Source organism: Castor canadensis, chromosome 3, assembly GCF_047511655.1.
Source record: "Castor canadensis chromosome 3, mCasCan1.hap1v2, whole genome shotgun sequence".
NCBI classification, from domain to species: domain Eukaryota; kingdom Metazoa; phylum Chordata; class Mammalia; order Rodentia; family Castoridae; genus Castor; species Castor canadensis.
In genome coordinates, this window is record NC_133388.1 from 128,596,365 (window position 1) to 128,609,795 (window position 13,431).

Consider the following 13,431-nt stretch of genomic DNA (forward strand, 5'->3'; position numbering starts at 1 on the left):
ACAGCAACCATTGGGCCGCGATCAACCCGCGTCCCACAGCGCTCTCCACCCCGCCCGGCCTGGGGCGCTCGCTCCCCTCCCGTCCTGGTCCCCTCTTGATCCCCCTCCTCAATCCCAGGCCTCCAAGGTGGAGAAAATAAACTAAAAGCAGAGTAACCCAGAGTCTCCAATAAAACGCCCAGTACCTAAAGCCCGAGCGCTTGTGCCGGGCGGCGAGGGGCGCGGGAGGCGGGGATGGGGGGGCGGGCGGGGGGACAATGAGCGCATGAAGTTACCTGCCCGGCAGCGGCGGCGGCCGAGAGGCGGTGGCGGAGCAGGCTGCGCGCTCGGCGCCGACGGGTGCGCGCCGCGGCTTGGGGGAGAGTTGAGCGCTTTTCCCCCCTCTTTTTTTTTTTTTTTCTTTTTTCTTTTTTTTTCTCCTCTTCTTCTTAAACAAACCACAAACGGATGTGAGGGAAGGAAGGTGTTTCTTTTACTCCCGAGCCCAGACACCTCTCTCTGTTCCGTCTAAGCTTGTTTTGCTGAGCACTTTAAAAAAAAAAAAAAAAAAGGAAAAGAAAAGGAGTTGCTTGATGTGAGAGTGAAATGGACGTAAGATTTTATCCACCACCAGCCCAGCCCGCCGCTGCGCCCGACGCTCCCTGTCTGGGACCTTCTCCCTGCCTGGACCCCTACTATTGCAACAAGGTGAACGCTCTGCTTTTGTTTCCACCGTGTTCTTGCTGCTTGGTCCCGGGAGGGGGGCGGCGGCGGCCGGGCCGCTGTGGGGCCGGCTCGGCGGACAGGGCCGGCTCGGTGAAGGCCGGTCCCGGGCGTGCTCGGCTCGCAGCCCGCTGCAGCCCAGCGTGCGCTTGGGTAGTAAATATTGTGGAGGAGCTCCGGGAGGTTGCCCAACACCGCGATCGTGCGGAAAGTGACACGATTTGCTCCGATTCTTTCCTTCCTGCTGTTCGCTACTAAGGATCCCTGCCTAGGTTTGCCGGGGGGGCGTTAAAAAGAGAGAGAGAGGAGAGAGAGGAAAAATCACGGAATACTTTGGGGGTGTGTCTGGGGTCCAGGAACTGAGGCAGAGTAAGAGAATTCAGTTAATTCCCCAGTTCCTTCTCTCTCTCTCTTCCTTTCCTGGGCAGCGCGGGCTGGTAGCATCGCTTCCTTGCCCCGGATTAGTTGTCAGGGGAGCAGCCGGGAGTCAGGATACAGGGACCCCGGAGGCATCTCCCGTCCCTCACGGTGAAAATTGTTCCACAACTCTTTTGTTTTCCCAGACCGGTTCGGGCAGCCGAGCCCCGAGTTTGGACGCTGGCCTGCACTGGCCAGGGCGCAATGTACTAACCGGGTCACGATTTGGGGGATAGCTCCCTTTTGGGGGTGCGCACGGAAATTGCAAGTTTGTTGTAAACTGGACGAGAGTGCCGCCTTCAAGTTCAAAGCTATGACACCCAACGCGGGGCTTCAGCAAGGTTCCCGGTTAGGCTATACCCACAGCTCACTGTCCCCGGGTGCCAGGGCTGCAGGAGACTAGAACCAGGCGTACCATGCAGGCGACCCGTAGTGGGGGCGCCGGCCAGGGCTGCTCTGGGGCTTAGTTCGGCCCACGGATAGGACAATCAAGGGTACCTAAGACGGGTTACGCTCCAGCTTCTTCAACTCTCATCCCCAAGCGGGAGGACAGACAGGGATTGGTCCCTGGGAGCAGCCACAGGGCCACTGCTCTCCTTGCCTCGGGGTTGTTGGACGTGTCTAAGCAGTCCCGCCAGAGGAAGGCTGGAAGGTTGGCGGGGAGAATTGAATTCTCTAAAATACGGGGCGGGCCTTTTAGACGCCCAGTTCTCGCTTGGTGTTAAACCTGCCAGATTGTCATAGTCCCTCGGTGAAATTCATGGGAAGAATCTTTGGGACTCCCAACATTTGCTTCATGGCAAGGCATCAGCCAACAGCTTTTACCACGATACAGAGGTGTTTAGCGGGCTGCATCCTCAGCCCCTGTGCGCCCATCACGCGACCAACTCACAGCTTCGAGTCAATCAGAACGAGAGAGAGAGAGAGAGAGAGAGAGAGAGAGAGAGAGAGAGAGAGAGAGAAAAGAGAGGAGAGAGCTGTGAGTTAAGTGAACCGCAGACATCACCCGTGGAGACGATCCTCGATGCTGTGGACAGTGTAAGACTCACTAAAAGGACTGTGCTGCGTGCTGATGGTGTTTAGGAGTTGGAGAAGAGGGACATTTATCTTGGGGAAGGCAGAAAGGCTTCTGTATACTAGGAACCCTTTAGCGAGGAGCAAGTTGGAAGGTGTTGGGAACTTGGCAAATGCAGAGGAGTTTGTGTGATGAAGTTTTATTATTTGCTGGTAACATAGTTCTGTTAGCCTCAATTCTGTTTTAACTTTAAAACATAGTATTGTGTATTTCCTTTTATTTTGCTTATAACATGAATACCATTACCAATAAAAGAATAAAGTATCAATTCTGGCTCGGAGATTAAAGACCTATTCCACAGTTGTTACCGGAACCAAAAGATCACAGCCATTTTGGCAATGAAACTGGACAAATCTTATTAAATTTACCAGTGATTTTAGGCTTCAAAAAGAAGGTAATAACTTGGATATGCATTTCACTCCTCATTCTTGTGATAGTAGGGTCAGATTTAATTTAAAAGTTAAATGCTTTGGAAAATCAGGAATTACTTCAATATAGTAAATCATTTTCCAATTAAGTGCTTTAAATAATTTTAGTGGGTTGTGCTGTGAGTTGAATAAATTAATTTTGAAAGTCTTAAGAATTTCTTTACTAGCTCATTGAAGTTCCTTTTAAGTCACCCTGTGTGTAAGAAGCAAACTGTTCTTTTTAAATGCAAATTAGTCACCCTTTCTATAGACTAGTTGCAAGTCTTCTTGCCTGGGGAATAATGGATTTTTAAAAATGCAAAGTCATAAGACTTGTTTCTAATAGTGGACGCTTCCTCCCGCCCATCCTGGGTAGCAGTCCATCTCAGATACATGTCACCGCTCCCTGATAGTATTAAGTGTTCTGAGGAGGTTTTGAGGCCCCACAAAGCCCAAGCACTTGTTCTTCCTTTTCTGTCATGACTAGCATTGGTATAAAATTTCTGTCTTGCTCCTCTCTTTAGTTCTGTAGAATACAGTCAACCAGTATTCATTTTTGTCATGACTCCAGTGGATTTGCAGGGAAAGAAAGGCAGAACTTTCGAATAGGTGAAGAAAGAAACCTGTGTCTACATTTAATAAAAAAACAAGTTAGATCAGACTTCCCAACTGAGACAAACTGCAAAGTAATCCTTGTCTCCCTCTAAGGCATAAGGAATATGTAGTTTATTAAGTCACTTTGTCAGGTTATTTGTTTTTAATAGGGTGATCATATCATAAATTACTAATTATCTTTCTTTTAAATCTTTGAATACTTCACTACTTGAAGGTGGTGTGCTAAATCCCAGGGGAACCAGCTTCATTGCTTTGGAACGGTAGATAAAGTTTCCCAGTGACATTTTTTTCAGTGTCAGGAGAGGCCCTAATCAAGAAAATGAGTATTCTCTTCCTGAGTGTTTTTAAACTAAAATGTGATTGTTTTTACACCACTGACACTTTCCAGCTCTCTGGCTCTGTAGATTGCCAAAACACTGCTTACTTTTCAGTTAATAAACTCTGTAGGAGGCAATTTTGGAAGCTGTTTAACCCAGTGCTCTGTTGTAAGAACACATCACATTATGTACATATCACTATGCAGACTGGCCTTCATTTTTACACAGCCTGTTGCGGGAACAATGCAAGTGATGCTGGTTATAGCAAGTGTGTGAGCGAGGTATCTCTTACACAAGCGGCCAGAACTGATGGCATGATGCTTGCTCTATATAGGTCAGCCTTTGAAAGAGAAGTGCAGCTAAGAGACTGGCCAGAAACATGTAGGCTGCAGGGAACAGTATTCAGTTCTTGCAACTAAGAGCATAGTTATATTTCAGACATTGAAAGATGGGTACCACAGTGGAGTTTCATCTAATTGGACTATTTTAAGTAAGAGTATATCCCTTAATTGAACCGAATGTTACCAAAAGAAATAAACTCGCAATTGGAGTTCAGTAGTAAAATATTGTCCTATTTTTTGTTCTGGTTGAAGATGTCAAATCATCAGTTTAAATATATACCTACAGAGTAGTAACAGCTCCTTTCGGTTTCTTAGTGCAGTGTCATTTCTAAAGATTGTTTTCACTGATTTTATGCTAAAACGGGACAAAGATGGGGTACTTTTTCATTTTTACAGCGATGTGATGTGTTCGGTTATTGCTCGGTATCTGCCCACATAGGAGTAGTAATACAATTATGTTACAACATGGCTAATGACGGGATGCTGACCTCGGCCAGCAGTGGGAGGGGAAATAATGAGCTTTTCTGTTCTCAGTGGTTGCTTTTGTGTGATCCTGCCCTGAATCTTCCTTTGGTGGATTTAGAAACAGAAGTCCTAAACACAAACCCAAGCTTAATAGCAACTATATACAAGGTAAAGAAAACTAGCGTTTGGGATATTGGGCTTTTCCCTGTAAATGTAGAGGAAGGACCCATTTGTGATGAGCTCTGCTTGATAATGTCATGGCAGACACTAAACATGTGATAACTTTTGAGAAAAACAAGATGGATTATACTCTCTGCAAAATCTTCTTTGAGTTTATTTTCTTACTTAGTGTGTGTATTTGTACTTTAATATGGCAAAACTCATCTCATCCAAAACACAAGACTGCAAGTACCTTAAGATGGAGTACTTATTCCTATTTTGATTAATAAATGTAAGAAAAAGGAGAATAAACGTTAAGAGGGAGTAGGAGGATAGCAGAGAGGAAGGGAAGGGTTATAAGTAATTTAGAGCATCATGCTTGATTAGTTCTCTATCCAACTCCATAACTTCTAGGACTTAGGGAAATTCATAGTTGACACCTCATATTCCATGCAGTTTTATTACATGGCACAAGATTTGGAATATTTCAATATCCTTTAAATGAGTTTATATAGGCAAGAGAGAACATAAACCAAGAAATCATACAGTTTGGCCACTAATTCAGATGTCATACAAAGGCTTAAACACAGCTATCTTGATTGTAGGATACTTTAGTGTCACCAGTTCCAATTTTAAATGTCTCTGCAAAAAATTATTATTATAAACTCCAGAGACCTTACATTTTTTAACACAGCATATATATAGTTATTCTCAGTTTATCATATATATTAAAAGTTACCGAATGATAATATTAAGGAGAATTTTGCTATTTTGCCTTAGATAGAAAAACTAAACTAATATTTAAATATATAATTGAGTGTATAGTGTAGATTTTTATATTAAAAATTATGTGACTGCAAAGGGTTATTAAGAGCAGGAGCGCGATAAAGCATTTGAAACTGGAAGAAGTAGGGAAATTCACAAGTTTAACAGTGGCTTCTTGGGTACAAAATAAGGTTTCCAGTGCTGGTTTTGGCATGTGAGGCTGTTTGTAGTGGTCATAGCATGCTACTTTGTATGTATGTGTAATGAGCAATTCAAGGGTGATGGCTAGAAAACTGCAGGGAGGGTCTTCTCCCTGGAAGATGATTGATTCTAATGTTTCCCAACTTTTGCAAAGACACTGTAAAGTTCAAAAGACCCTGGAGATAGTTCTTAAACGGTTGTGATCCTTTCCTGATTTAAGCTAGCTTTCAGCATCAGGTCTGTCTGGGTGTCTAGTGCTTCTCATCTCTTACCCTATAGCCCCTCCCTACCACCTCTACTCCTGGGACAACTCTGGTCTTGTTCTTCTCCACCCCAGTCTTCGTGGGAATTTAGGAGGGCTGTAGTTTCTAATCTGGGCTCTCTTCCTTGCCCAGGCCTTTAACTCATGGTTGTGGTGGTCTTGGCTGCCTCACTCCCTTTCCTATTCACCACCATCGTTATCATAGCCATGTTAACATATCCATTCTTCCTGTAGTGTTCTGGCTGTAATTTCTGGTTGATTGGAATCTACCAGCCCAGAGGCCCATATTCACTTTTTTAAAATCCAGCATTATGCTGTGTCCTTTCCCTATTCTGCATTTGAATGAATGGTAGAGAGTCATACAATAATAGACTAAGAAAACTTTGATAGGTGCCTCAGAGAGAGAAAAAAAAAAACTATGGTTGATACTTCTAAGCTATCTGTCTCCCTCATACTATTCAGTGTACTTAGAGCTCATTGATGCTCCTTAAAGCCCTCAATCAGAAAGCTCAATCAGAAAGCTCGATTGCACTCCAAAATTCTATGAATATTGGACTGGGGTCCTTAGTTGTCATGCAGTAAATTTAGTGGGTTACTCTTCCAGAGAGCAAGAGGGTTAACATGCTCATATGTTCTCATCAGACAGCTAAAATGGGAAGAGTTGACCAGGTAGAGTTTATTGAAATGCTCACACTTAGGTCACTTACCACCTTATATTTTAGCTTTTGAATGTGAATCTTAAGGTATCCAGAAAGTCAAAAGATAGGATGTTATATTTTTTTATGTCTCAACAAAAATGAAATGTAATTATCATGAATTGATTAAATGCTATTAACTACATTGCTAAAATATTATTGTTTAGAATAAAACTCATATTGTATGCAACTATACCCAAGAACCCAAAATTTGTACTTTTAGAAGAAAAAAAGATGCAGCACACCATAATTATTAAATGCTGTAACTTTAACAATCCTAACTGTAGTTCTGCAAGAACTTCTTGTTGAAGCTTCTAAATGTACAAATGCTCCCTTGTTTATTTAAATTGAATGCTTACATGAGCTTTTAATTTTACCAATTTTAAAGATGCTGTCTTTCTTTCATTTACTTCCATGTTGGAATTATTGATATATCTTCAACTGATCTTCTTTGAATGCGTGATTTTCGGAATCAGTAGCCCATGGTCTTCCTCGGTTGTTGGTGATTTGTGGTTAAATGGACTGTCCACTAGGAAATCTGGAATGCCAAAATGATACAGCTTACATCTGCCCTAACGAATTTCAGAATTTTTGTTTTAAATCCTCTGTGCCAAGTTTCATCCTGAAGAGCAATTTCTCATTAAAAACAGTTGAGTTATAAACTGCTTAGAAATGTTGTTGTAACGGAAGTGCCAACAGACTGTTAATTATAGCGGTTCTTCCGTAATACTTGGAGACCTGGAATTCACATTAACCTGAATGAGCTTTTCCTGGTTACAACATGCTTCTCCCTGCAGCACTCATTTTGAAAATGGGAACATTATATTGCTCTGTGCTTAGATGTTGATGTGCAGTAGAAATGGTGGAGGGAGGGCCCTTCTAGACAGAAACTCTCTGCTTTTCATGGCTGGACATGCAATGTTCTCCCAGGCCTCTTCAGTTTGATCTATGGCAAGTTTGCTTTACTTGATGCAAAAGTTTAAAGTTAACTTTTAGAAGCTATCTTCAGATTTCTATTTGCTAAGAAAAGTCATCACTGACACATATTTACATTAACAAAGGTCATGTCCAGTGGCACTGGTAGTGCTTTTCTCTCATCTATTTTTCAAAAACAAGTTTTATATTGTTCTGCTTTAGCTAAGTGTTTATTGTTTTTCATTCTTCAGTTGTGGCCTTTCATGAAACTGTCTTGAAAGGATGCCTAATTAAATGAAGGCCATGGCTGGTTGATAAAAAGCTTTGCCAGTGGCCATGAAAGTATCATGTAGATAGAGTAACCATTCAGACTTCCAAGTTACTTGTGTCTCATCCATAGTAGTGATGAATCCACTTCTGCATAAAATACCTTTGATCAGGGTGCTTCCTAAGCCAGAGAAACTGTGTGTGTGTGTGTGTATGTTTCTGTGTTTTTCATGGTTTGAATCTATTTCAGCAATGAAAGAAAAAATTATTATAACTACTAGGAATCTCTTATAACTACTCTCTCTTAAGAAACTTTGCTATATTTCACAGAAGATACTTTTAAATGTTAGGTCTTTAATTGGACATATAATAACCTAATACGACTAGAAGACTGGGTCTTCCAGAGGAAATCAAGAAAAGGTCATTTTAGTTAATGGTTTGAGATGAGAACCAAGGACCTTGAAACCTATGTTGACTTACTCCCTGGGCAACATAAACCTGACATGAAAGCTTGTGATTTGCCCCTCTTGATTTCCCTTTTTCTGAAGAAGTCTGCCTTTGCATTGTGACTGGTAAAAGTTCTGACACTAAAACCTTTAATCCACCTGTGTCCCAATAGTCCTTGTATCCAGTAGAGAAAACAATTTATATTTGTATGAAGGAAGCCTTTGGAGAATTCATGAGTCAACAGTAAAAGAATATTTTGCAATCCTGTGATGAAAGATGTTCAAGAACTCAAAGAATGATAGTCCTTAAGAATACTGTACTCAGCCCATTCCTTCCATTTCTGCAACCCTACTTGAATAAAAGTGTTCTCGAAAGTTGTAGACCAGTGATTCTTTCTAGAAGGAAGTAACAGAGAGTTTTTTTTGGAGGGGGGAGGGTGGTCGAAGACAAATTTGGGAAAAAAATGGGGTACACCTATAACCTGTCTCCCTTAGATACTGATAACCTCCCTGGGTGAGGGCTTCTTTCGAGCCTTCTCTGTATTCAAAGGCCTTGCATCTAATGAGAGAGCTGCTATTGATGGAGCAGTTAGTTGCCTGTTTAGCATTGTAGGAAAAAAAGGTGAAAGCTGAGAATAACTGCCAAAGAGGAAAGTGTGCTCTTCAGTTCCTGGCTTCAGGGAAGCAAGCTTGCCTTTATCCATTTCTCTGATATACTGAGCAGAGATTTGCAATCGAATGTGCAAGATTAATTAATGAATGGGCCAACAGGGTCTAAGGAAAGTGCAGTTACATTGAAAGAGTATGTGTGCCTTGCCTGATTTTCTTAAGTCTTTTAACTCAATGAAACAGTTAATTTTTTAAATGATGAGTGAAGTGTCCTATGCATTGGTGTCTTCATACCATTGTAAAAACCAGTTCTTCTTGTTGCTACCACTACCCCTCAGCCTAAAATGCCAGTAAGAGTTGTATAAAGAGAGATGTTAATAATGAAGAGGCAGGATAACCTTTCAACAAAAGTATATTTTATCATTTCGCAGATGCAGTCATGAACATTAATCATAGAAACCTACAGATAGTAGAAGCTAATGATTTATTTTATGTTAATGACTTTCTGCTCGGGCATAAAAGACTGTTCATAATGGACTATCAGAGCTATGCTCAGTTACTAGGGCTGATGGGATAATCTTCTCTCCCAAAATTAAGCTTTTTTAAAATAAATTATGCTGTTATTTTTCAAGGTAACTCTCAAAAATTTACTGCAAAACTAATCTTTTAAGAACTGCTTAATGTAATAAAAAGAAAGAAAAAAAAATCCCAAAGTAGCTTTTCTAGTTCATGAACAGTTTTGCTTAATTAGAGGGAGAAAGTTTGTATGCATGCTAATACTGCTAAACTTGTAATGCTAGATAACTTTAAAGTCAGACTTGTCTAATACACTCTGCCCTTTGAGACTCAGCTCCTGGAAATACATCCCAGAGTGAAACGGGTTTTCCTTGTCCATTACCAGCCAATAATGCCCTGAATGGTAGTAAAACATTAGAGTTTTTCACTGAGAAGTTTTAAGATCATGTTTACAATTAGTTATAGCCAACATTATATTTCAATAAGAGATAATTTGCCTACTAAAGTTCACATAATGTGCTAATCATGTCTAGTGGTTAATAAAGCCCTCCTACCTCACTCCCCTGATGGCTGTAAAAGGCTATTATATTCATGGCAGTAGTTCAGGTGCAGCTGCTGCGTGTTAATAATGCATCCTTGTCCCACTAATCAACACAGCAAAGGTCAATACCCCTAAGCACCTAAACCACCTATTCTCTTTCCAAAATATTTATTAACACCTTAATAGCAGTATCTGTTCATTTTCCTCAGCTTGGAGTCAGTTAAGTCCACTCCAAGCTACTTGTGTGATAAAGGTTTTTGTAACCTAAGCTAGAGAAGAGATTAATATACATTCATAGTAACCTTCTCTCAAAAATATGTTTTGATTTCCACAGTCATTGACTGTATTAGTGTCAGATTGTTATAGCCACGAGCCCCTTTATAGTTAAGTAGGTGTGTACCAGAGGATATTTTCAAATTTTACATGTTATTTAAGATGGAAAACAACTTTTCAGTATCGAGAATCATTTCAAGTACACAGAGTAAATAGGGCAGTGGGAAGTGTGGTTTAAAATATAAAGAGAAATTAATCAGCATTAAGTTTATAGGCCTGATACAGTAGTGAAATATGATTTTCTTAATTGTTCTTTTGGCATAGGAAAGCAATAATAGTAAAAGCTTCTTAAGCCATATTTTCTGCACACAAAGAACATATTCACAAGGGATTTCCAGTTTGCTGGAAAATCATGCAAATAAATAAGCCAGCACTTATCTGCATTAAAATTAGGTAGACAACAGTTTATAGGCATAGTGATAGTCTAGTTGTCTCCATACCTGGGTTAGTATTTACCTAAGATAATCCTTGCTTTTGTGTCCTTAGAGAGAAGATAAAATGTTAAGTGAACAAAATCTCCCTTCTCATCTTGTATTATTGTCTTCTGTTTTCTGTTACTCGTTTTGATAACCCTGGGTGTGTGTCTGTGTGTGTGTGTGTCTCTGTTTCCTTCATGACTTGGGAACCCTCAAGTGTTTTAAGAGGAAAAAAAAAAAAGAAACTCCACTATGTTCCCATCATCAGGAGAACGGGTAGGAGGAGCTTCCATGTGTGCAGCACATAGTGTACAATGGTACATTTGTCATGCTTTAAATATATAATGCCTACAATAAAATATGTACAGGCACAGTTGTGATCTATGAAGTCCCTGGCTCCAGTACCATTGTTTGTAGTCTCTACGGTTGTCATACATTGTTCTTTGCACATCATACCCTTACAGCAGAATTTGACACAATTTCTAGCTTTCAGCCCTGCACCATTTTCATTGCACAATATACATGAGTTTGACAGGGTGTGTTGAGGACAACTCTGGCAAGCAATTGATATTTTGAAGTGGCAGGCGTTTCAGCAGCTGCCTGCTTGTGAAAAAGGAATGATAAGATATACTGTATTGTTAGTTTCAGGGAAAGTATTAAGGTTTAAGCTCTGTAAAAATGTACACATTATTCGTCAGTGGTGAAGCAAGTCTTTTATGTTTTTTCGAGCTTAGCTCTCTGGCTGATGTGAACTACAATGACATTGGTCAGTAAATGAATAGGAGTGCTTTGAATTTGAACTGCTGCCAATTTTGCACCAACAAAGGAACTGACAAAAGAAAGATTTTATGTGAAATGCAAAGCACAAGCAATGTTTTGGGGGGCGGGGAAAAGGAAGGAGAGACAGAGATAGAGAGAGAAACCCTCATCAAATATTCTTTAACACCTATTTTCAAGGATACCAAATAGTTAAGGCACATCTATTTTTCATGGCTCATCAGCTACAACCTAAACTGTTTTATCTAATGTGCTTTAAAAACCTGTTGTATGCACATAGGCTTTCCGAATGTATGGAATTCAGTGTTTTTCTAAATATCGCACTGTGCCCCGAAGGCCTGTTGGCAGAATATCAGAGTCACCCACTGCTGGAGTCCTCAACTCTCTCTCTCTCTGGTAGTGGGAAATTGTAGTTTAATCAGTTATGGCACTTTCAGTGTGTGACATTCATTAGAAAGGCAATTTGTCATGACTGTTAATGGTCAGGATGCATCTGCTCTCTAACTCACAGCGCTGATAAGTAAGAAGACAAATATTTCAATATCTGATAGTATTAACTTGTTTCAAATTTCTAATCCAAGGTTAGTTGCTCAGAACAGACACAGCAGCAGATTAACAAGCATCCTGTATTCAATTTTACCGGGCCCTGTTTCTATGGATTTATGGCTTTAAAGCACACTAATATGCTATTAGGAAGGGCACAGTCTTTGATTAGATGTTCAACAGAAACTAAGTTATGAGCAGAGTACCTTCTGGGTTCATCTGGAAAGAATTTATGTGCATAATATTTTCTCTCGAGCTCCATAAATTGAAAGGTTTGGTGCATGTAATATTTCTCGCATGCTACATAGTCTCACGATTTAAAAAAAATGACTTTCCCATTGGTTGATAAGCTGGCTGGTCACTTTTTTGTGAGTTTAGTGTCTCAATCTATTTTCAAATTGAAGTAATAAAACTTCAGAATGAATTAGAAATGGCACGTTTTCCCCAGCTAAGTGCTTTATAAGATCATTGTTCATTGTCCTAAACAGGAAAAAAGTTGAAAAGATTCCTATAGTTGAAAAGGCTACAATTTTTTAACACACCTCCTGTTTTGTAGATATGACATCATATAGCTTGCCAGGCAAAATCTTCTTGACAGCATTTTCATTTTTAATGAAGCACCCTAAAATTTAGAGTAAAATGATATCTTAGAAACTGAGCCCAATCTTGGTAAGAAATTCATTCTTGCTCCTAAGAAAAGCTGTTACTGTTTAAGTTCCTGTGGAGCAGTTAGTTGGTACGCTTGGCTGAATGTTGTCAAAAAAGCTTTTCTCATGATTGACAACTCGGCAAGAATGTGAATGGAGATTTTAATTGCATATCATGTGTGCATATCAGAGTGAGTGAATTCATGACTCGGCTTAGCTCCATATCTCTGCAGGTCAGCTGTGCCAAAAAATGCTCTTTTATGTGCAATTTTTCCAAAAAGAGAAAGGTAGATGTGTACTGAAGTCATTTGCTATTCATTTCTGAAGTGAGACACTTGTGTTCCCTTAGCTCCGGAGTTTGAAAGTGGAACAAAAATCTATTTAAAGATTTCTTTCTTTTACTCTCTGCACTTATAATATATTTGCGTGATGTAAATTCTTTTTAGTTACAAGTTGGGAAAAGTCTGCCTGAGCATATTTTTCTTATGGCACTTGCTCTAAGAAGTATGTTTATCTTTCTGCTCTCCCCCCACCCCTGGCAAGTACTTTGAAAAAAAAGAAAGTATGGAAGCCAGTGGAAAAATTTACTGAGGTCAATTACCTGTCTATAACTTGCAACCTTTAGAAAAGACCGTGTGTGTGTGTGTGTGTGTGTGTGTGTGTGTACTGGGGGGAGACAGGGTGTTGAAGGGAGGGGAGAAGAGAAGAAAAGATGTGTTTCTGAGAGGTGGAAGGTCCCTAACATTAGCTCTGAATTTTTCTAAAAATAGCAAGAACATACTGCTTCTTGTAAAATGACATTAGTAAATATATGAATGTTAATTTCTTAGGACCGTAGTTCTTCAACTGATAACTTAAAAGGTCGAAGATTTGCTTCTGCTTACCATTCTTTGCCAAGACGCAGAGGTGGCAGTGTTCCATTTGTCCCATTGAGATGTCCACAACATAACACATGTGACACTTCAGAGTGGAGTAGAACTTTGTCAGGTAACAATGGTTG

General features: G+C 40.3%; 1 protein-coding gene across 3 annotated transcripts in view; it reads left to right on the forward strand.

Annotated features, from left to right (window-relative positions):
• Positions 1–302: 302 nt before the first annotated feature.
• Tox (thymocyte selection associated high mobility group box) overlaps positions 303–13,431 on the forward strand; it is a 293,670-nt gene continuing 280,541 nt past the window's right edge. For all 3 annotated transcript variants that reach the window (XM_074068638.1, XM_074068636.1, XM_074068637.1), the window contains exon 1: positions 303–687. In XM_074068638.1, coding sequence (XP_073924739.1) covers positions 586–687 — 102 coding nt within the window. In that variant the 5' untranslated portion in view covers positions 303–585. The remainder of the gene's footprint in view (positions 688–13,431) is intronic.